The 23,769-nt window shown below is 37.1% G+C and overlaps 1 protein-coding gene across 1 annotated transcript in view; it reads left to right on the top strand.

Moving 5' to 3' along the window:
* TBC1D2B (TBC1 domain family member 2B) overlaps positions 1–23,769 on the top strand; it is a 71,374-nt gene that overhangs the window by 5,084 nt on the left and 42,521 nt on the right. Inside the window, exon 2 of the mRNA XM_074296447.1 lies at positions 13,830–13,983. Coding sequence (XP_074152548.1) covers positions 13,830–13,983 — 154 coding nt within the window. The remainder of the gene's footprint in view (positions 1–13,829; positions 13,984–23,769) is intronic.

Raw genomic sequence — 23,769 nt, 5'->3', positions numbered from 1 at the left:
TGTTTCATTTAGTGGAGTCATTTGCTCTGCTTCATGATTTTCAGAGAAGTCTATATATATATATATATATATATATATATATATATATATATATATATATATATATATGTATGTATGTATACATGCATGTATGTATCTAGTCACAAAATTATAAGTAGAACCTCTCTTTAATATAACTCAAAAGGTGAGATGAAATATGTGGTTTCACAAGTATTGTGCAGTTAATTTGCTTTTATGAAGCCTTGCTAACATAAAACTTTTCTGCTGTTAACCTTTAATGACTCTTCTTGCTCCTTGCAGTAAGTAGTGCAAGACCACATACTTTCCCAATTTCCTTCCCTTTTAAGAGTGACCACAGTTTATGAAGCAGTGGGAGGAGTGAACTGAATATAGGGCAGAGGTATTGAGCTGACCTCCCTCATGGCACTTGCTGTACATTTAATTGAATGTGCCTTTAAATTGTATCAGCATATAGCCAGTTGTCAGAAATGTTTTGATGGGAGTTTATTTGTTTTTTTCTCTTCAAACAATAAATTTTAAATAATACCATATAGAAATAGAAAATTGATGAATCCTATTAAAAAAATTCAGTATGGCTTTTCCAGTGCATTCTGCTGAATACCATATCTGGCTAATGAAAGGGTGCTAATAATGTAACAGGTGCTGTAGAGAATACAAATTAAGAATCCCCTCTTCAGGGAGCTTATGATCTAGTTAAAGAGGTAAAACAATCATAGAATGATGAGAATTCATCTGAAGGATTTTCTTCTAGATCAGAAATTCATGATTTCAAATGTTCTATGTGGCAAAGAGAGCTTTAACTGTCTGGCTTCTGTGGACATTGAGAAGCATTTTTGTGGGAAAAGAATATTAAAAAGTGCCGTGTGGCAGACCGTGGATGGCTGCATGGCTAGGAGGGATGTGAAGCTGAAGCATGAGGAGGTGCTTGTCCAGGAAAAGCTATGATTGGAGATCTCTCCAGCTATAAGGGAGGCTCTGGCTCCAAGCAGGATTGTAAGAGAACTATGAGTGTCATAGAAGGTTAAATCTTCAAGGTAAGGAATCAGCTAGGGAGAGGTTCCAAGTTGTTTGCAGCAAGGAAGGACTAGCAGTTTAGGGGAAATAATGACAAGTAGGAGAGAAATCCTCCTCCTCTCCTAAAAAACAATACTCCCAAGAACTGAGTACTTCCCCAAATAGTTTCATGGTTTATTCAAAACTCACTTGAGTCTTCTTGACTCTGAAGTGCTCTCCTTTCTATTCAGACCTGTATGTGCTCTGTATAAAATGAAAAGAAGTAGTGCTCTATTTTAATGAGTAACATTCTTTAGGGATCACTTTGACTGTCAGAAACATTCATTGCCTCCTGAATATAAAGTACTAGGTCTTGATCCTGTGAATAGGAACTTTTTTTTTTTTTTAAATAATACAGCTTGTTTGTACATAGCTGTTTACCTATTTCCTCCACCAAATGAGGAGCTCCTTGAAAGCAGCACTTGCTTTTTGTCATTGTGTGATTTGTGCTTAGCACAGTGCATGAAACAGTTAGTCAGTGTTGGCTGACTATTAAATGAGCTTAGCATTTCTTCTGTGGTCTGAGTCCACCTGGACAGGGGAAAGGGCCAGAAGAGACTCTCTCTCAGCAGGTGAATATTCCCTAGGGTGACTTGGGATATCCAGGGATGGGCTGGGATAGACCTGAGCAGGCTTTTTCTTCTCATGTGCCTCACTTCTAGGTTCCTTTCTGATGTGGACATTGTGTGCATTGCTGGGAGAGGATAACTCAGGTTAATGAGTGGACTATTATGTTTCAATGATTTTCATTTTTACCTTTTAAGTATATTTTATAATTGTTCTTGATTTTGCCTTCTTTGTAAGTATATATTTCATGTTTAAGTGTTAACAGTGTCATTATGACTAATTGTATAAATAGGGAGCACAGTAGTTGGGGTTCGGGAGCTATAGTGGTGATCAGTAGAACTGTTGTATTGTCCTTCTCTCTCTTCCTCCTTCCCATATCAGGATTAGTTCTAGGACCTTGAAAGGGAGCTAGCACTGTGACTGCCCTTGGTTACCACCTCCCAGTGCAGGTTAGGGTTAAGTGAGCCATTTCATGAAAAATAGAGTTGGGTACCATGTTATGTGGCCACTGCCATATTATAAACAAAGGAATCAGAAAGCATCTATTAAATGCCTACTGTGTGAAAATCACTGTGCTGAACCCTGGAATTACAAAAGAAAAGCACAATAGTCTTGCTTTCCAGGAAATCACCTTTCAATAGGGAGATGGGGAGACAACCCATATAGGAAGGTTCAGTTATGGGACAGATAGAAAGGCCCAGTGGTTCTTAAAGGACCACAAAACAGGTGGTAAGCATCTTCAATGAATCATGAACATATTTCTTGTTGAAGGAACCCTTTGTGGTTAGTATTTGAATGTCTTATCCAAATGAGCTTGCTCTAGACCAGTGGTTTTCAGGTTTATCTCTGCACTCTTGTGTCAACACTTCCCCAAATAGTTTCATGGTTTATTTTGTAGGTATTGCTACCACACACACACACACACAAAAGTTATTGGGACTCACAGGACTGTAGAATTTTAAAAACGGGAGGTCCTGTGAGATCTTCTGGGGCAGCCCCTTGACTTAAGAGTTGAAGAAATGAAGCACAGAGAGGCACGGATCGCACAGCTAATACAGCATTTGAGGCGTTCTGGCTCAGTTCTAGCCTGGTTTCCTTGGTGCCTTCAAAGTGTGACTTTCTTCCAGTGTTCAGCAATGTCCATCAAGAACAGCAGTGCAAAGGCCTTGTAGCTGAGAGGCGGCCCAGCAGTTCATACAGCCAGTGTGGGTTTGCCATGGCCACCACCAGAGAGCCAAGAAGGCTCTGGCTAGTGGCTCTGGAACCTTTGGTCTTTTGACTTCTCCATCAGATAACAAACGCTCTTCTGTGACACTATTTTGAACCTATAGTGCATAGCGGCAGAGATGAGTTCGAGTTTTCAGCTTGGGGTCAGGATGTTGAAATGTTTTCTTTTAGAAGCAGATGCAAATTAATTTAGAATGTATAGCCTTATCATCTTCTTCCACTTTTTTTTTAAATTTTCATGTATTTCCAAAAATATGATGGTATTGGAAAAGCTAAGATCATGTAATGCAATCTGTAATGGCACATTGAAGCTATTAGCAACAGAGCCAAGAGCAGAAGTCCCAGTGTGACACTGGGTGTGGCCATATGAGTTTTTATTTATCTGGAATAAACAAAAGTGGAGCACATGCATTTTGACTGTCCTAGATCGGATAGTGGTTAGCTACAGATTCAGCTCAGATTCACCCAAATGACCCAGCTGCTCTCCTAATCCATTGGAATGTACATGTGGTCACTTTTTTTTTTTTTTTAACAGTTCATATTATCATGCTCTTTGGAAACAGAATTTTCAACAATCTTTAATAATTCCTACTCCACGAAAAAGAATAAAAACATAAAATGGCTTTGGTCTTCTTTATCTTGGTTTGATTCAATTAAGTTTCTTAATTGCCTAATAAAGATCCAGGCCTTATGCTGGGAATCCAGAGATAAATAATACCACCATCATAAGGAATCCAGAGATAAACAATACTACCATTCCTGGCCTCAAGGGATTTAGTCAGCTTCACTGGTGTGATTGTGTGTGTGTGTGTGTGTGTGTGTGTGTGTGTGTGTGTGTGTGTGTGTTGGTGATCACAACACAGACATAGTTAAGTATAACAGAAGTTAGGCTCTGGTAGAGGCAAAAGGGCAATCCAGAATGCTCTGGGACAATTGAAGTAAGAAGAGAATATTTTCTCTTTGGGGGGCTTGGGAAGCTTCATAGAGATGGTAGCACTTCTCCTTGAAGAAAGAAGTCTTCTGAAAGCTATAGATGAGTTTATAGATACATTCAAAGCCTGGAGATTGGCTGGTATATGCTGAAAAACAGAAGTCTGGGAAGATAGGTTCAGATCAGGTAAACATTGATTAAGAGTCTAGGTTGTTGGAAGGTCTTAAATGTCAAGCTGAGGAGTTTATATTTTATTTTATTTTATTTTTTTCTGAGGCTGGGGTTAAGTGACTTGCCCAGGGTCACACAGCTAGGAAGTGTTAAGTGTCTGAGACCAGATTTGAACTCGGGTCATATTTTATTTTTTAGACCAGTGGTTTCTATAGTAGTCTTACCCCTATCTATAAGAAAGATTTAATCATATAACCCCAATATCACTATATTTACTTATTTATAAGTTTATATATAATACCCTACGTTGCTCATTTTAAATCTAGGACCAAAATAGAATCACTTTTAAAAGTCAGTTTTATTCCTGCTGCTGGTTTTTAGGGAGTTTATTTTAAATGAAGTTATGAGTTGAGTCACAATCACTCCAAACCTCTAAGTAAAATCTAGATAGATAGATAGATAGATAGATAGATAGATAGATAGATAGATAGATAGATAGATGGATGGATGAATTTATGGATGAATTTTGGCACAGAGTCCAACCTCTACCCAAATCTAAGGAATTCTATTTTTAGTTAAGATACAAGTTAATAAGATAAGGCCTCTTTGTAATTGAGACAAAATTCATATTACTAGAAAGTTTAGATTAGGAACAGTAAGTTATATACTAAGAACAGTAAGAATAATAAGAACAGAAGTTATACTAACTATAGAGTTGGGAAAAGCATCCCTTTTGTCAGGACTTCCCACTGTCCTTAAGGAGGTGAGTCTATAGGTGACATAAGTATCAGACTTCTGCTCTGAGATGCTTGTCTAGACAATGACTCTCCTTTAGGTCTCTGTTCCCTGCCATAACTCAGTTCTACTTTCACTGATTGCCCCAGGGCTGCCAGTTCTTGGCTCAATCCATCTAATCCCACTATCCCTTCTCAGCTTCCAGACTTTTGGAATCTTCTGGTTCAGATAACTCCTTCCTTTCATAGAGATTTCTTAAGACATCCTCAAGTCTCTTAATGGCTTTGATTGATCCTTGGAACTATTAAGATCTGGTTTACAGTGAAGAAATATTATTTTTAATTTAAATTTTTTTTATTTTGCAGTTACATGTAAAAATGATTTTTTCTTGGTTATACATGTATATTCAATGTTTTTTTTAAACATTTCCTTATGAATTCTTAAGAACCAATTTTTTTCTTGGTTATACATGTATATTTGTTTTTTTAAAAACATAGTTCTTTATGAATCAAAATCAGAAAATTCAGAACAAAAGGGAAAAACTATCAGAGAAAAAAATAAAAGAAAAAATAAGTGAGCATAGTTTGCCTTGATTTATATTGTCTCCATAGTTCTCTCTTTAGATGTGGATGGCATTTTCCTTCCAAAGTTTGTTGGGATTGCCTTCGATCACTGAACTACTGAGAAGAGCCAAGTCTGTCATAATTGGTCATCATACAATCTTGCTGTTGGTGTTTACAATGTTTTCCTAGTTCTGTCTGGATGTAAAACCCTTGCTCTCCTAAATTGCTTATGGTATCACTCGTTATACCCAAATCATGTACTTACTTTGACCTTATTTTGGTGTGGCGTGTGAGATGTAGCTTTATTCTGAGTTTCTGACATAATATTTTCCAGTTTTTCTAGTAATTTTTTTGAAATAGTGAGTTTTAATCCCAGAAGTTGGGAGTTTTGGGGTTTATCAAATAGTAGATTACTATTATCATTTATTATTGTGTCATATATATCTACCCTATTCTACTGGTCCATCATTCTATTTCTTACATATATTTTTGATGACTGTTGAATTATAATAGAATTTTAGAATTGGTACCGCTAGGCTACCATTCTTTATATATTTTTTTTCATTAGTCCTTTTGATATTCTTGATCTTTTGTTCTTCTAGATAAATTTTATTATTATTTTTCCTAACCCTATAAAATAATATTTTGGCAGTCTTATTGGTATGGTACTGAACAAGTAGACTAATTTAGAATTGTCATTTTTATTATATTAGCTCACCCCATCCATGAACAATTGATATTTTTCCATTTGTTTAGATCTGACTTTATTTGTATGAAAAGTGTTTTGTAATTGTGTTCATATAGTTCCTAGGTTTGCCTTGGCAGGTAGACACTCAAGTATTTTTTTTTAAAGTTATTTTAAATGGAATTTCTCTTTGTATTTATTGTTCCTGGGCTTCCTTAGTAACAAATAGAAATGCTGATGATTTATGTGGATTCATTTTATATTTTTAAACTTTGCTAAAGTTGTTAATTGTTTTAAATAAATTTTGATAGATTCCCTAGATATTTAAGTATCATCATATCATTTGCAAAAAAATGATAGTTTTATCTTCTCATTGCCTATTTTAATTCCTTTAGTTTCTTTTTTCATTTCTTATTGATAAAGCCAACATTTTTAGTACACTATTGAATAATAGTGGTGATAGTGGGCATCCTTGTTTCACCCCTAAACTTACTGGGAATATATCTAACTTCTCCTCATTACAAATAATGCTTGCTGATGGTTTTAGGTAGATTCTGTTTATCATTTTAAGGAAAACTCTCCTTATTCCTATACTCTTTAGTGTTTCTTTAAATAGAAACAGGTGCTGTATTTTGTCAAAAGTTTTTTATGCATCTATTGAGATTATCATATAATTTCTGTTATTTTTCGGTTTGGGAGCTTAATAATTTGTTCTTTTTCTAGCTTTTTTAGTTGCATGCCAAATTCATTGATCTCCTCTTTTTCTGTTTTGTTCATTAACTATTTAGAAATATAACATTTCCCCTAAGAATTGCTTTTGTTGCATCTCATAAATTTTGATATGTTGTCTGATTATTGTCATTTTTTTGGATGAAATGATTGTTTCTATGACTTATTGTTTGATCCACTCATGCTTTAGAATGGATTATTTAATTTTTCAATTGTTTTTTAGTCTACTCTTGGCCTATTATTGAATGTAATTTTTATTTTATCATCTGAAAAGGAAGCATTTACTATGTTTGTCTTTCTGCATTTGATTATGAGGTTTTTATACCTTAATACATAGTCAGTTTTTGTTTAGGTGCCATATACTGCTGAGAAAAAGTACATTTCTTTGTCCCTTTTCAGTTTTCTTCAGAGGTCTAAAATATCTAAATTTCTAAGATTCTGTTAACCTCTCAGTTTCTTGTTTTATTGTGGTTAGATTTATATAATTCTGAGGAGAGGTTGAGGTCCCCCACTCCTGTACTTTTGCTGTCTATTTCTTGTAACTTGCTTAACTAACTTCTCTAAGAATTTGGATACTGTACCACTTGGGGGTACATTTAGTATTGATATCACTTCATTGTTTATAGTACCCTTTAACAAAATGTAATTTTCTTCCTTATCTCTTTTAATTAGATCTGCTTTTGCTTTGTATGAGATCAGAATTACTTCCCCTGCTTTATCTATCTATCTATCTATCTATCTATCTATCTATCTATCTATCTATTTATTTATTTTTGCTTCAGCTGAACTATAATAAGTTCTGTTTCACCCTTTAACCATTGTTCTGTATGTTTCTCTCTATTGCAAATGTTTATCTTGTAAACAACAAATTGTAGGATTCAGGTTTTTGATCCACTCTATCTGCTTCTCTTTTATGGGAGAGTTCATCCCATTCACATTCACAATTATGATAACCAGCTCTGTATTTCCCTCCATCCTATTTTCTCCCCTGTATATACTTTTATTCTCTTTCTATCCTGTTCCTCCTTAATAGTGTTTTGTTTCTGATCTCCCCTGTCCTCATCTTGCCCTCCTATCATACCCCCTCCCTTCTTTTCTTAAATCTTTCTCCTAGTGTTTCTACTCTTACTTCTATCCATTTCCTCCCGTTCTTTCCTTTTTTTTCCTATTACTCATTTAGAGGAAAAAGTTTCTGTACACAATTGAATGAATATATTTCCTTTTTGAGCCCAAACTGATGAGGTTAAGTTTCAGATAATGCTCATGCCCCTCTTTTCCCTCTAATGTAACAGGTCTTTTATATTCTTCTTGTGATCTCATTTATCCCATTTGATCTCCTCTTTTCTTTTTCCCCTTCTTATGACCCCTCAATGTCTTTTTCTTTAATATTACATCAGAGTCAATTTATACCCATACCCTCTGTCTATGTATGCCTCCCTTTAACTGCTCTGATAAAAGATACATTTCTCAATAGTTACAAGTATCATTTTTCCCTCTAGAGATATAAACAGTTTAACCTTTAAATAATGTTTTTTTTTCTTTCCTGTTTACCTTGAGTCTTGTATTTGGAGAGCAAATTTTTTGTTTAGTTCTGATCTTTTCAATAGAAATCATTGAATGCTCAGTCTCAGTGGGTGGTTAATTCTTTTGTCTTCTGGAATATGGTATTTCAGGCCCTCTGTTCCTTTATTATAGAAGCTGCCTGACTCTAATCCTGACTGTGGCTCCTTGATACTTGAATTGTTTTTTGTTTTTTTTCTGGCAGCCTGCAGTATTTTTAACTTGAGATTGTAGTTCTGGAGTTTAGCAGCAATGTTTCTTGGGGTTTTCCTTGTGGGATCTCTTTCTGGAAGTGATCAATGGATTCTTTAAAGGACTATTTTATCTTCTGGTTCTAGTATATCAGAGCAGTTTTCCTTGATCTCTTGAATAATGCTATTCAGGCTCTTTTTTTTGGTCATGGCCTTCGGGTGTATCAATAACTTTTAAATTGTTTCTCCTGGATCTGTTTTCCAAGTCAGTTGTTTTTCCAATGAGGTATTTTACATTTTCTTCCATTTCCCCCCCTTCTTTTTAGTTTCTTTGACTGATTTTTGATGTCTCATAATCTTCATCTCATTAGCTTCCATTATAATTGTCTTATCTGATTTCAGAATGTAAATGCTTTGAAAGAGAAAGTTTTCTTGTTTCTCTGAAACCTAGAATATTTGACCCTAGAAATATGATTCCTAAACTTGTCCTAGTGGCACATGGAGCAAGTCATTTGGATGGGATCTAAGACAAACTTTCTTTGTACTACCTGAGGAAATTTCTAGGGTGGTGTGTGTGTGTGTGTGTGTGTGTGTGTGTGTGTGTGTGTACCTGCCTTGTATGAGTGCATTGTGTGCACATGTGTGTGACTGTGTATTTGCATATATGCATGCACATATGTACTTGTGCTGTATTGAGTGTGTTCATGTGTGTGCATACATGCATGCAGATGCATGCACAGTGGACTGAGTGCTGGGCCTGGAGGGGGGACCTGAATTCAAATCCAACTTAACATACTTCCTTTCTGTGTGTCTTTGGGCAAATCACTTATCCTGTGTTTGCCTCAGTTTCCTCATGACATAATGATTGTAAGATACTGTGTATAGTGCCTTGCATAGGCTGCGTGGCATTTCAATGTTGGGCATTATTTTTATCTATCCTGTACTTGAAGATTCAGAAAGGAGGGACACACCTGGGATAGAGAGTATAAGACAGTGAAAAGAGAGCCTGCTCTGGTCACAGAACCTGGGTTTAGGTGCTTCTGCTTTGTGACCTTAGGCATGGCACTGAATTATCTGTGAAAGTCAGGCATTGGATTTTTGACCTCTAGGCCCCTTCCAATGTGGCGCCATGACCCTGGGGCTGCCCACTCCTCTGTGGGACGTTTCTAATTGTTAGTGACCTGAAATCTGCCTTGACAATTCCCACTTTGCTCCTTATGTTGCCCTTTGGAGCCAAACAAAACGAGTCTAATCTAAGAGAAAAAGTCTAGTCTCTTATGTGATGTGCCTTCAGATACCTGGAGGCAGCTCTCATGGCTCTCTAAGCACTTTCTTCTCCAGATCAGGCGTCCTGTGTTCTTCCTTGTTCTTCAGTTGATTCTCTGTGACAGGATCTTAAGACTTGTCATCGGCAGGTTGTCTTCCTTTGGCTTCCTTCTCATATTGCACATCTTTCCTAAAAACTGGTACCCAGATCTGCACTTGGGACTCTAGGTTTTTTCTCATCTGGGCAGAGTATGGTGGGATAGTGATTTTCCGACATCACACCTTTCTTAATGCAGCCTGAGATTTCATGAACTTTGGGGATAACTGTCATACTCTTGACTTGTATGAGGGCTTTGGTCTCTCCAAGGCTGGGTGGATAAAACCTATATTGTGATGGAGGAGAAAACACTCAGACGAGTTCAGCTACAATGGACAGGCCTAATAGAGCCAAGACAGCAGCAGTGCCTCATTTTTTTGCATCATTGGGTCAAGTCCACGCTCCCTCCAATCTATTGTATTGTTTCTTTTTCTTTTCTTTTCTTTTTTTTTTTTTTTTCCTTCTGAGGCTGGGGTTAAATGACTTGTCCAGGGTCTCACAGCTAGGAAGTATTAAGTGTCTGAGATCAGATTTGAACTCCGGTCCTCCTGAATTCAAGGCTGGTGCTCTATCCACTGCGCCACCTAGCTGCCCCCTATTGTATTGTTTCTAATAGAGAAACAAAGGGGTGAATGCATAAAGTTTTTTCAGGGAATAATAAAATATCAAAACCTTAACTAGAACCTTATATATTTTTCATGCTGAACCAGTTAATGAATGACAAGGATGTTGGTGAAAAAAGCTTTTGGCTCTTCCCTAGCTCTGAGGACTGCAGAGGCAGAAACTGTATCACCTACAGAAGCAGGCACACATTCCTAAAAGGACTGCTCCCATGGCACATGGCTTTGGGAGGGGGTGGGAGAAGCAGGGCAGTAGATTCCATTCCTGACCCTTATTGCCTCGAGAATAATAGGAAAAGCGAATCTGAGTGGCTCAAGGCCCCACTGTTCAGTCCTATAATCTAGCTTAAGTCATATTAGACCATCTTCTTTTCAGGTCCATTTTTATTAAGCACCTTCTAGAAGGCACTCTGAATGAAGGATAGCCTACTTTTATACAATTCTAGCCAAAGAACTTTTAAATAAATAAAATATAGATTTAAAAAATGATTCAACATTAAAATATACTCCATTTGAATTCTATTCTAGCTGGATGTATCTGCCACTGGAATATATCTTAGTTTAGTTTCCCTATAATTTATACTAAGTGCCTTTTTACTTGATATAAGTAAAAAGCTTCTTAATAATTAAACCTCTATCCAAAAGAAGTCCCCACATGAAAGTGATGACTGTTTGTTTATCAGGTATATTGTAGAAGGGATATAGGAGATCGTTTCTTTATACATACTTGTATACATAAATATATAAGTATATTGTATACAATATACAATATGCATTTATATACATCAATATATCTAAATGTGGATGTATACAAATATCTGTGTCTCCATCCATCTGTCCGTCTGTCTATCTGTTTATCTGTCCATCTTGGCCAGGAGTTCATGGCTAGCTTTCTACTTTCTAGTTCCATCGTTGCTAAGGGCCTCTTTTAGATTCATCACAGTGGGCCTTGGCCCACTAATTGCCAGGAGTTGAAAGAAATTCACTTGACCTAATTCTGAATGGAACTGAGGGAAGTAAATAGGTTGGATTGCTGTGGTAACTGCGAAAGTCTTGTAATGATTTTAGACTTCTTCCTGAAAGAGAGGTCCATCTCTTTAATGAGGCTTTTCTTTCAGTGATGTATAGCTTTGAGTCATGAAATACTCCATTCTCTGAAGCACAAATAAAGAAATTCCACTCTCTTTTGAGTCCTGGGACCACCTCGGCTATATCAGTCTCCTTTGAGACTCTTCAATAGAATGACAATATCTTCCTTGTTTGCTTCATAAGGTTGTGGTGAGAGTCACAAGAGATTTTTAAACATATAATATTGTATTCAGGTTTAAAGTAATAGTACATAAGCAAGAGCAGACCCCTAGTTTAGATACTTGAGTTGTTTCTTCCCAGCAATATAAGTTACCATATGTCTTTGCAAGTAACATATTTCTCTTCTGCCAGGATGGCACAACTAAGAGAGTAGTAAGGTGCAAAATGAATCAGTACAATGGAAAAGTGTGACATTATGTATAGGCTTCCAATGGTCTCCCACTTCTGCAAAGAAGCTAGTGTAGGTGTCTTCCCCTATTGCTGGCTTGGGACCAGGTTTGGTCATTGTAATTTTGCAACGTTCCATTTTGATTGTCAGCTCAAGTCCAGTCTTCTTGCCACAACGTCATGCTGCAAAGGAGGTGGTGGTGGTGTTTTTAAACAGCTTTTGCTCTTGTTTCAGGAGGTGGCTAAGTAAGTTAATAGCATTCTTGAGAGTATTATCCCAAACTTGATGTCCTATAAGAAATGAAAGTAGCAAGGGAAGACAGATTTTTTGGCAAAAAGGAACAAGAACCAGTGAGACACAGCTGGTTGCTGAGAAATTGAGTCATGAGAAATGTCCCTTGCATGACACAAGCTTTCATCTGTTGTCCAGGAAGTGTTTCCTCTTCTGACAGCATTGAAGCTTCTGTCCTTTCATGAATGCAAGTAGAAAATCATTCTGTTATTTGATTTTCCCTCATTTACAATGCTATTCAGTCTTTTTAAAACGATCATTTTTATTTATTTTTAATCTTCTTTTTTACATTTTGTGTTTCAGATTCTCTTCCTGCCTCTCACCACTCTTCCATCACTGAGAGAGCACACAGTATATCATTTATACGTGTGAAATCATGCAAAGCATATTTTCTCTTTGACTTGGAAATTTGTCTGTAATATTCCCTGGATTTTCATTTTAAGATCTCTTTTAGGAGGTGATTGGTGGTTTCCTCTGTGTATAGGATATTGGGAATAATTTGTCATTATTTGTTGAAAGATGATATCTAGAAAGTATTTTTGACATGGTTTTCAGGTCATTCAGTAATTCTTAAATTATCTCCTCTTGATCTGTTTTCCAGATAATTTGTTTTTCCAATGAAATAGTTCACATTTTTCTTCTATTTTTCATTCTTTTGATTTGTTTTATTGGTTCTTGAAGTTTCATGAGCTTCCATTTGCCCAATCCTAATTTTTAAAGAATTATTTTCTTCAGTGATTTGTGGAATAGCTTATTCTTTTTTTAAAGGAATTTTTTTCCTTCAGTGAATTTTTGTATCTCTTATCCTATTAGGCCAATTCTGTTTGTTTGTTTTTTGGTGGCGACTCCTGTTTTCAGAGCTAGTTCTGGGGGTCTAATTTTTTGATTCTTTCAAGGTGGTATCCTGGGAAAAGTGTGGTCATTGACCTCCTGGTCTGCCTTCTGGTATGTACCCCCATTCCCCTACAGCTGCAAGCATTAGCATTCCTCTTGGCCTTGGAACTGTGACTAGAGCCCCCTGCCATCTTACAACCAACACAGACATACTCTTTAACCCCTGGAATGGTGATCCAGAATTGCATGTTTGCAATAGAATTGCCAACCAGCACCAACTGCATCCTGTGCCAGCGAGGGGTCCTCTGTAATCTCTTTCTAAGTAGTTGCCTGACCCCTTTATTGTCTCTGGGCTGAGAGTTCCTAAAGTTGCTGCTGCTTTAGCAGCCACCTCCAAGGCCAACATAGGTGCTCCTGCAGACCTAAGTTGTGTCAGGTTAGAAAACTCTTTTCTTACCTTTTGTTGTTTCTGCTGTTCCCAAGTTTGATTTGAAGTGTTATTTTATAGTTGTTTGGAGGACTGATGGTGATGTGTACTTTGCCTTCTTCAGTGTGGTCAGTGTTAATTAACTATTTAATTGTGTGACTTCTGGTTGCTGCCTAGTTTTCTTCCGAATCCAAACCCAGTGTGCTACCTACTGTATCCTGCTGCTTCTAACTCCCAAAACTGACTAGATTCCCTCTCTCTCCCTGACCCTTTTCTTCTTCCTCTCTCTTGAATATATAACTGGCTGTGACTGAATAAATCCACATTTCTTTATACATTTCTTAGTACATAATTATCTTCTATTTACTTTTTGTCCTTTTCTAGGCTCCTAACCGTGAACTCATGACATACTGGTTACAAGAACTACAGCAGAAGAGGTGGGAATATTGCAACAGTCTTGATCCTGTGAAGCGAGACAGCAGGACCTTCCCAAATCCCGGTGACTTTTCCAAAGGTCTTGTTGCCAAAGATAACACAGGTAATGTCAGGAATCAAGGGAATGTAGGAGAACTTGTATGGATCTTTAGTGTTGACTGGTTAAAATTAACTGATACCTTTTGTCTTCATGTTACCCACATTTCTCAATGAGGTTGAAACAGTCAACTGACTGGACAGTGCTTTTCTCAGACCCAGGAAAGCGATGTCTATGTGTCCAGAGGGAAGCTGGCATGTAAGAATGAGGGTGTCCCCCACATAAGGGTGCTCTGGGCCCCAGTTCCATTAAAAACCAGCTCCGGGTTCTTATCACTGATCAGCCAGAGTACACAATTAGTTCAAAGCAAAAACCTCTAGTGAAATGTCACAGAGAGAAAAACAGCAATGAAATGTTCCTCACACTCACTTGGGGCATTTCTCCCAGTGTGTGCATCATCAGAAAGAGGACAAGACTCACGAATCCAGCAGGAGGGCGATGTCATGGAGAGGCTTGTGCATAAGAACTTAGGCCCACTTCCCATCAGGATGTCACAGGCAGCGGGTATGAAGTCTTTGCAGGCACTAGTTGGGGGGAGGCACAGTTGCTCTGGGCAGGGGGCACTAGGTGAGGGGCACGGCTGCACTGGGCAGAGGGGAATGGTTGCACTGAACCGGGGGCACAGCTGCATTGGGCGGGGGAGGGGACATGGCTGCAGCAGGCAGGGGGGTATAGGGGCCTCTCAGCTGCTTCTAGGGTGCAGTCTTCCCCATAGAAAGGGCACATCCTTTACTCATGGAGCTTCTACTGTAAACTGCCTTGATGCTCTGGGGCATCTTCTGGGTCCTGTGTTCCTTTTGGGCTGGTAGCTCTGCTGTGGCCAACATGGCCCATGGAGAGGGGGGAAGGGGAGCTCTTCCTGCTCTCCCCCAGCCACCCGCAGCCCCCAGAGCCAGCAGCAACATCCCCATGGGGCTTGGGCTCTTCCATCTCCTGGGCTTGCTCTTTCAGAGCGTCTCCCGGCTCATGCTCCCTAGCAAGGGTCTTGCTTTTTAGAGACCCCTGGGAATGCGGCCAGTTGTTAAGCAGGGCTAGCAGCTGTCTACGTCCATCAAGCTTAACTCAAGAAACTCTTCTTATCTCCTAAAAGGAGAACTCACGCCTGGTTGTCCATGTGACCTGCTCCTTTCCTTCTGTCATCCTGGCCACTTCCCATCAGAGGTGACTATTGATCAGCCCTTTCTCCTCCCTGTATTAGGATACTGAATATCACCCCTTCTATGGGTAAATGCACAGCCCATATAAAGCAGGTGAAAGGTAACTTGAGAGTGAAGGAGTCACCACTAGGGGGAATCAGAGAAGGCTTCATGCAGAAAGGGGTCTTTCAACTGAGTCTTAAAGGAAACTAGGGTTCTCATAGATCAAGGTGAGGTGGGTTTGGGAGCAGACATGGACAAAGGAGGATCACCAGGGAGCCATTTTGGCTGGACTAGATGGAGGTCAGGAAAGTATCCCTGTGCTGGCGCCATGAGTAGCAGTGTGACCTGATCAGACCTGAGCCTCAGGAAGATCCCTTTGCATCGGGCTGAAGAAGGGCACATGGGGAAGAGGGCCGAGGCTGCCGCTGTCCAGACTGGGTGCGCTTGGGATGGCAACGCCTCTGCTCCTGTCATTCACCTGGCGGGGCTGAGTCTGCCGCGCCCCAGTTGTTCAGTGTGACATAGAAGCTGGCTCTGCCCTGGTGTCCCCACCTGGGCCTTGGTTCTCTTTACAGTGATTGGCTCACATTTCCTCCAGGCTCTTAAATTCTCTGATTCTGTAAAGCTGGAAAAGTGAACAACCTCAGAAATCTATGGCAAAAATGCTGGGCTTTTGAGGCTTTGGGCCCTGCAAACACGGGGCAGTTAGGTCTGCGCCATGGAGCCCCAAGAATCACTGTGTAAGCCAGGGAGGGCAGCTCACTGTGTACAGGAGAGTCCTTGGGGTCTCAGAGGCCTTCGGGGTCCTCAGGCCCTGACCGATGCACTGGGCTCAGCCAAGAAAACTCCCTCGTTCCTCCGCAAGCCCTGCTTGGCAGGGAGGGAGAACGTGCTTGGGTTTGCTGACTGAGCATTTGGTGACGTTCGTGCGCCTCTGATCCTTTCCTTGGAGAACGTAGAGAGGAGAGGCTCCTTCAGAGGCCTGGGACATGAGAGCCAGACACAGCAAGAGGCATCTTTGTAAAAGCCCTGGGCCAGGGAATGATTTGTTAGACCGTGTTTGAAATGTCTAAAGAATCAACTCCAAGAAACCAGAGTTCTTTCTGGAGAAAGGTTCTGGCTGGTCTCTGCAAGCAGAAATAGGACTCCAGACCTCTGTTGTCTGTTCCCCATCTCACAGTCCATCCTAAGTGTAAACCTAACTGTGACAGAGGCTACATTGCATGGGCTACTAATTTTGATGAACCCATTTAGATGCTAATCATTTATCTTAGGGAACGCAAAGTATGCCCTAAGGACATAGTTGTGCAACATGATAAAGCACCATAGACTCACTGATCTTGGGGTTAGGGTTAGAGTGGGGAGATATTTAGAGTGGGATTAGGGTTAGAATTTTAGCCTTAGCTCTAAGACAGATGAGCTATGTGGCACTGGGCACTGTTCCACTCTTTATTGCCTCAGTTTCTTCATCTGTCAATTGGGGACAATTATACTTTCTCATTCCTGCCTCACTGTGTTGTTGTCAGAGACCTGCTCGTCAAGCTGTAAAGTCCTCTGTAATTGTGATCCCCTGCAGGGAGAGGTTGGTTTGTTATTACTGGAATTGCTTTTACTGATGTCAGAAGTGATAACTACGACTGTTACCCTTCCAGCCTAGGGAGCTTACTTTGGAAAACTTAAGATTACTAATATTTTTTTAAAAGCCTTAACATTTGGAAGTGCTGGAGGGGTCTGCAGAGATCCTTCTGTCTTACCTCTTCATGTGACAGTTAAGGAAGTAGAAGACTGGAGGGAAATAGAATTCCAGAAACATCATAATTATTACAAAGAGCAAAGAGCATTTGAAAGTTTTAAATAGAGAAGCATGTGAAATCAGTGTTCTTTAGGTAATGGCTTCCTTATTACCCTGGTCTAGGATAAGTAAGTGCTTAATAAATGCTTGTTTCCTTCCTTCAAAAATCTCCATCTCTCCCTCCCATCCTTTTGCACTTTACACTTCATGACATAATGTAAAGAACAGTTTATTGAAGTTAAAGAATTAATTCTTTTTAAGACTGAAGAAAGTAGAGTTTTCAGTTTGTTTCAACACACTTTTCCCCCATCTATACTTTAGCATTGATATTAGTGGGAAGGCATCTAAGTTTATTCTCATTACTTATTTTTTTCCTATAAAACACATGCATCATTAGACCCTTCCCCCCAGCATCACCCAGCAGAAAAATTATTTAGCCTAGAAGTTAACCTCATTCTAGTCCTGGTTGTGCCAGTTAGGGGCCAGTTAGTGATCATCTATAAATAATTTGCTGTTGACTAGTTGGATGTTTCAGGTTCTTGCTTTAAGATTCTAAAATTTTTTTGCACTTTTTTTTTTTTTAACTGTTAATGTTTAACATGATGTATACGCAAACATAAATTGATTAAGTGAGCCAGTTTGTCATTCTAACTTATCCTTTGATAATCTTAGGAAGCTTATAAATGAAAATAATATTAATCTATTTTATTTAATACAATTAAGAATTTATTGTAATTAAAATTATTTGTTTTTACAAGCACTTAGTATCTTTCCTTCTCAATATTTTTCCCAATTGAATAGAAAAAAATATCAGTAAAGCCCTTTCACAGAAATACAAAACAAACCCCCACATTGGCATGTCTAAAAATTTGTCTCATTCTACATTTTAAGACCATCACTTCTAGTTGGTAGCTAGATGGTATGTTTTATTTTCAATCCCTTAGACTTGTAATTTAATTATTGCATTCATTAGAGTTCTAAAATCTTTCAAAGTTAATAATATCTATATAAATTGTTCTATTTCTGCTCATTTCCTTCTACAGCAATATATCGAGGTCTCAGTTTTTTCCTAAAGTTCTTTGTTTTCACTTTTTTATGGAAAATAATATTCTATTAAATTCATAGACTGTAATTTGGTTAGCCATTCCCCAAAAGCAAGCCACCCTTTAATTTCCAGTTTTTTGCTACTTTACAAAGAGCTACTATAAGAAATTTTGTACATATAGGTTCTCTTCCTGTTTCTTTGATCTCTTTGGACCTAGTAAAGATATATGGACAGTTTGCTCATTTTTGGGGGTGTCATTCCAAATTGATTTTTAGAATGACTGATCCAATTCATATTTTCACCAAAAGTATACTAATGTTCCTGTTTTCCTGTAGACCTCCAGCATTTGCTACTTTCTCCTTTTGTCATCTTTGTCAAACTAGGTCATGAGTTGCTTTAATTTGGATTTCTGTTATTATCAGTGATTTGGAGCATCTTTATATGGCTTTTGATTACTTGGATTTCTTCCTTTACCTGTTTATATCCTTTGCCCATTTATCTATTGGGGAATAGTCCTTGGTTTTAAATTGGAATCAATTACTTATTTATCTTTAGAAAGGGGATCTTTCTCAGAGAAAGGTACTTGCTGCAAAGATATTGCCCCAAATACCTCCCTTCTAATTTAAAAGAAGTACAAAATCTTTTAAAATTTTCTTAAGAAAAATCATCCATGGAGGAAGGAATTTATGACCAGAGGAGAACTAGAGATCATTATTGATCACAAAATAGAAGATTTTGATTACATTAAACTAAAAAGTTTCTGTACAAATAATACTAATGCAAACAAGATTAGAAGGGAAGTAACAAATTGGGAAAATATTTTTAAAAACAAAGGTTCTGACAAAGGTCTCATTTCCAAAATATATAGAGAACTGACCATAATTTATAAGAAACCGAACCATTCTCCAATTGATAAATGGTCAAAGGATATGAACAGACAATTCTCAGAGGAAGAAATTGAAACTATATCCGCTCACATGAAAGTGTTCCAAATCACTCCTGATCAGAGAAATGCAAATTAAGACCACTCTGAGATACCACTACACACCTGTCAGATTGGCTAAGATGACAGGAACAAAGAATGATGAATGTTGGAGGGGATGTGGGAAAACTGGGACACTAATACATTGCTGGTGGAGTTGCGAAAGAATCCAGCCATTCTGGAGAGCAATCTGGAATTATGCCCAAAAAGTTATCAAACTGTGCATACCCTTTGACCCAGCAGCGCTACTACTGGGATTATATCCCAAAGAAATACTAAAGAGCGGAAAGAGTCATATATGTGCCAAAATGTTTGTGGCAGCTCTTTTTGTTGTAGCTAGAAACTGGAAGATGAATGGATGTCCATCAGTTGGAGAATGGTTGGGTAAATTGTGGTATATGAATGTTATGGAATATTATTGTTCTGTAAGAAATGACCAGCAGGAGGAATACAGAGAGGCCTGGAGAGACTTAAATCAACTGATGCTGAGTGAAATGAGCAGAACCAGAAGATCACTATACACTTCAACAACAATACTGTATGAGGATGTATTCTGATGGAAGTGGAAATCTTCAACATAAAGAAGATCCAACTCACTTCCAGTTGATCAATGATGGACAGAGGTAGCTACACCCAGAGAAGAAACACTGGGAAGTGAATGTTAATTGTTAGCACTAATATCTGTCTGCCCAGGTTGCATGTACCTTCGGATTCAATGTTTATTGTGCAACAAGAAAATGATATTCACACACATGTATTGTACCTAGACTATATTGTAACACATGTAAAATGTATGGTATTGCCTGTCATCGGGGGGAGGGAATAAAGGAAGGGGGGGATAATTTGGAAAAATGAATACAAGGGATAATATTATAAAATATATATATATATATATAAAATAAAAAAAATTAAAAAAAAAAAAAAAGAAAAATCATCCACTTTATCTCTTCTGATTCTCCCTATTTGTTAATTATAAACTCTCCCCCCATTCATAGATGTACTTTCTTCTCTAATTTCTCCTGTAATTTGCTCATGAGGCCATCTTTTATAGCTAAGTCTCTTGTATCCTTTTGGAATTTATCATGATGTTGATGTGAAAGGTTGGTTTTACCAAACTGCTTTTCAGTTTTCCCTGAAGTTACTGTCAAATACTAAGTCTTTATTCTAGTACTGTGGTGTTTGGGTTTATTGAACAGTAGATATCATATTTTGATCAAACTCTCAATTTTTAACCAGTACCAAATTGTTTTTCTTAATAATTACTGCTTTATAGTATAGTTTGGGGTGTGATACATACTAATAGAACCTGTTCTGTTCTACTTTTTTTCATTAGTACCTTTACAGTTTTTATGACTGTTTAGGTAACAAACTTTAAATATACCATAATTTGTACAGATGTTTTTTTTGATATAACATTCTTAATAATTTTCACTTTTATAACATAAAAATAATAACCACAATAGTATTATAAATATGAAGTATCGGGGTTTCTTGGTATAAATTTCCTTAAAATGGGTCATCATTGATATGGTTACTCATAATTCTTTTTCAAACACTAATGGAGATAGATATTTTATTGTTATAATATTTACAACAGAAAATCCTGTTATGCAGACAGGATGTTCAAATGATAGTAAAATTTGAACCACTTGTTTGATAAACCAGAGAACTTTTTATTGACTATTAGCCAAACTAAAAGATTTTCCAGTTTAAATTCTTGTTTCAATGTCCCATCATAAGACATTCTCTTCTTGTTCAGTTGAAGTAAAATAAAATGTTTCAGATTAATCTGTGGCAAATGGATTTCTATCCACCTTTAATGGAGCTTGCCCAATAGTACATATATTTGGGACAGACAGTACAGATAGATAAGAGATTAGGCCCAGACTTGAACTGAGGATGGGCTAGATTGCATTCAGGAAGTGAATTTGCCAGGTTCTTTTAATGGCCTCAAGTAGCCTATGAAAGCTAAAGGTCCCTCTTTTCAGGATAGCATTTTATTGGGGTTGCTATATGGCAGTGAGGTATGGGGCACCCTTGCTTCCAAAGAACTAAGCATAAGTATCATAAAGTGAGCAAAAAAAGGATGAGGAAGAGGATGGACAGGCTGTAGCACATGGACAGTGGGAAATTCCAAAGAGGAACAGGAAGTTGTAGGAAAGGCAAAGAAAATGGGCTACTCATAAAAATCAGATTGGCAGAGGGTTCCACTGGGTCATTAATATGTTGGAAGAAAAGGACAACCTTGAGTGTGTTTGATAGATCTCCTGTGGCAAACCTTTGGGAGAACATGGATAAGTCATCTAGGATGGACAGTCATGAATGGAGTGTGAGCTCTATTGTTGGGTAAAACTCAATTTGAATATATCCATCACTATTTAGAAATATTTAGGCCTTTAAAATAAAATGGTAATGACTTCCATATAGATCAGGCAGCAATTAAAGAAAGTCTTTACTTTCTTCTGTTTGATGTGCAGAACAAGAGTTTTTAAAATTAAAATTTTTAAAAAAAATTTGTTAAATTCAATGTCTATAATAAATTTTCCATGCATTTAGTCACTTCATTTTTCTGGATCAGATCTTGAATTTGAAGATCTCAACTGATTTTTTTAGAGCATCCAGTTTTTCAAAAATATTGGCCATATACTAAATTTTAAGGTGAAAATATTCATTACAAAATAAATTTGTTTTACCATGAAGAAAAATAGACATTTCTTTCCTTCCTTTCTTCTTTCTTTTCTTTCTTCCTTTTTTTTAAGCTTTGATGCAAGAAATACAATGTTTTATAATATGTGTCCTATTTTCTGTCCCCATATTATCATAATTTTATAGAGTTTTCAATTTATTTTTTTTAAAGTTGATTACTTTTATACCAATGTAAAAAATTGGTACGTTTTTCAACTTAAAAAATTGTATGTAGCTTTCATTTTATTTAAGTGTAAAACTCTTCATATTTCTCAATACAAGTATTTGTCTTTGAAGCATGAAATATGATTAAATTACAGGAGATAGCAATCTTTTTCAGCCCTTACATTCTAAATCTAAACCTTTTCACCTTGACATTGATAGAGCTATGTCACTACAGAATCTGATATTTTCCCCACATCTTTTACTGAAAAATTTTCTTAAATATTTTATTATCTGAGATGATTCAGGCCAGTTCCAATGATTTTGTTTTTAAGAAAGCCATCTGCACCCACAGAGAGGGCAATAGGAACTGAACTGGACCACAACATATTTTCACTCTTTTTGTTGTTGTTTGCTTGCATTTAAAATTTTTTGATCTGATTTTTCTTGTGTAGCACAATAATTGTGGAAATATGTATAGAAGAATTGCACATGTTTAACATATATCGTATCACTTGCTGTCTAAGGGAAGGGTAGGATGAAAGAAGGGGAAAAATTAAAACATAAGGTTTTATAAGGGTGAATGTTGAATATTATCCATGTATATATTTTGAAAATAAAAAGCTTTAATTAAAAAATATTGCATTGCCATCAATAGTTTTGCAAAGTAATGACAACTAACTTCTAGACTAACTTCTAACATCATTTTCAATAACATCATATTCATGTAATCGAATGAACATCTTTAAATGTATCTCTTGCTTCATCCATTCTCAATAGAAAATCTGAAAATTTTTATTTCTCAATTAATTGATTACAAAGGACTTCAGACATATGGGTGTTTTTCCCCCCACTGTATTATTTTCAAATGGAATTACTCAAAGCTGTTTTGCATATGATATGTCAAGCAATGGCTTAGAAAAGTTAGACATGATAGACCTTTGGAGAAAATTGAATGGAGATAGGAATGAACATATCTTTTTCTCAGCAGTTACATGACATCTAAACAAAAACTGACTATATATTAGGGCATAAAAACCTCACACTGCAATGCAGAAAGGTAGAAATAGTCAATGCATCTTTTTTGAGATCATGATGGAAAAATAGACCAAAAATTAATTGAAAACTAAATAATCCTAAAGAATGATTGGGTTAAACAAAAAATCATAGAAACAATCAATAATTTCAACCAAGAGAATAACAATTATGAGACAAATACCAAAACTTATGGGATGCAGCCAACACAATTCTTAGGGAAAATTTTATATCTCTAGATACTTCTTTTTTCTTTCTTGTGGGTTTTCCCTTTTGACCTAATTTTTCTTTCACAGCATGATGAATATGGGAATATGTACATGTTTAATCTAAATTGGATTGTTTGCCATTTTCAAGAGGAGGTGGTGGGTGAGAGAGAGAGAAAAATTTGGAATACAAAGTTCTGCAAAAAGAATGTTAAAAATTATCTTTGCATGTATTTGGAAAAATAAAAATTAATAAAAAAGGATGTAATTAGCACCATTATTTTTAACAAATGAGGCTAAAACATTTATTTTTGTTTATTAGAAGTATCTTCTTTGGAATAATTCTCATCCTGCCATTGACGAGATATTTCAGTTTTTTTTAGATTCCATGCTAAATGCATAGTATTCATACAAAGCAAGTCCAGTGAACTATCTTCTTCCTAATTAATTGTACTTGTGAATTTCATTGATAAATATAGTGGATCTTTTTCTCTGTTATTTGGATTTTTTCTGTTTTTCTGCTACCTAAACTGTTATCTCTCTTGCATCTACTTGTATTAGTTTGTCTGGAGCCTGAGTCAGACAACAGTGATGGCAGCCAACTATAGCAGTGTAGGTATTGGTACACCTACCAATATGGATGATTTAAAGTTGATCACTTTTTTTTCATGTCTTACTACATAATTGCTGCACTGCTTTCATTATCAGTTGGATTGAATTCACTGGGTTAATCTTGCTTTTGATTT

This window comes from Sminthopsis crassicaudata, chromosome 2, assembly GCF_048593235.1.
Source record: "Sminthopsis crassicaudata isolate SCR6 chromosome 2, ASM4859323v1, whole genome shotgun sequence".
NCBI classification, from domain to species: domain Eukaryota; kingdom Metazoa; phylum Chordata; class Mammalia; order Dasyuromorphia; family Dasyuridae; genus Sminthopsis; species Sminthopsis crassicaudata.
This window is presented reverse-complemented; position numbering and strand designations above follow the sequence as displayed.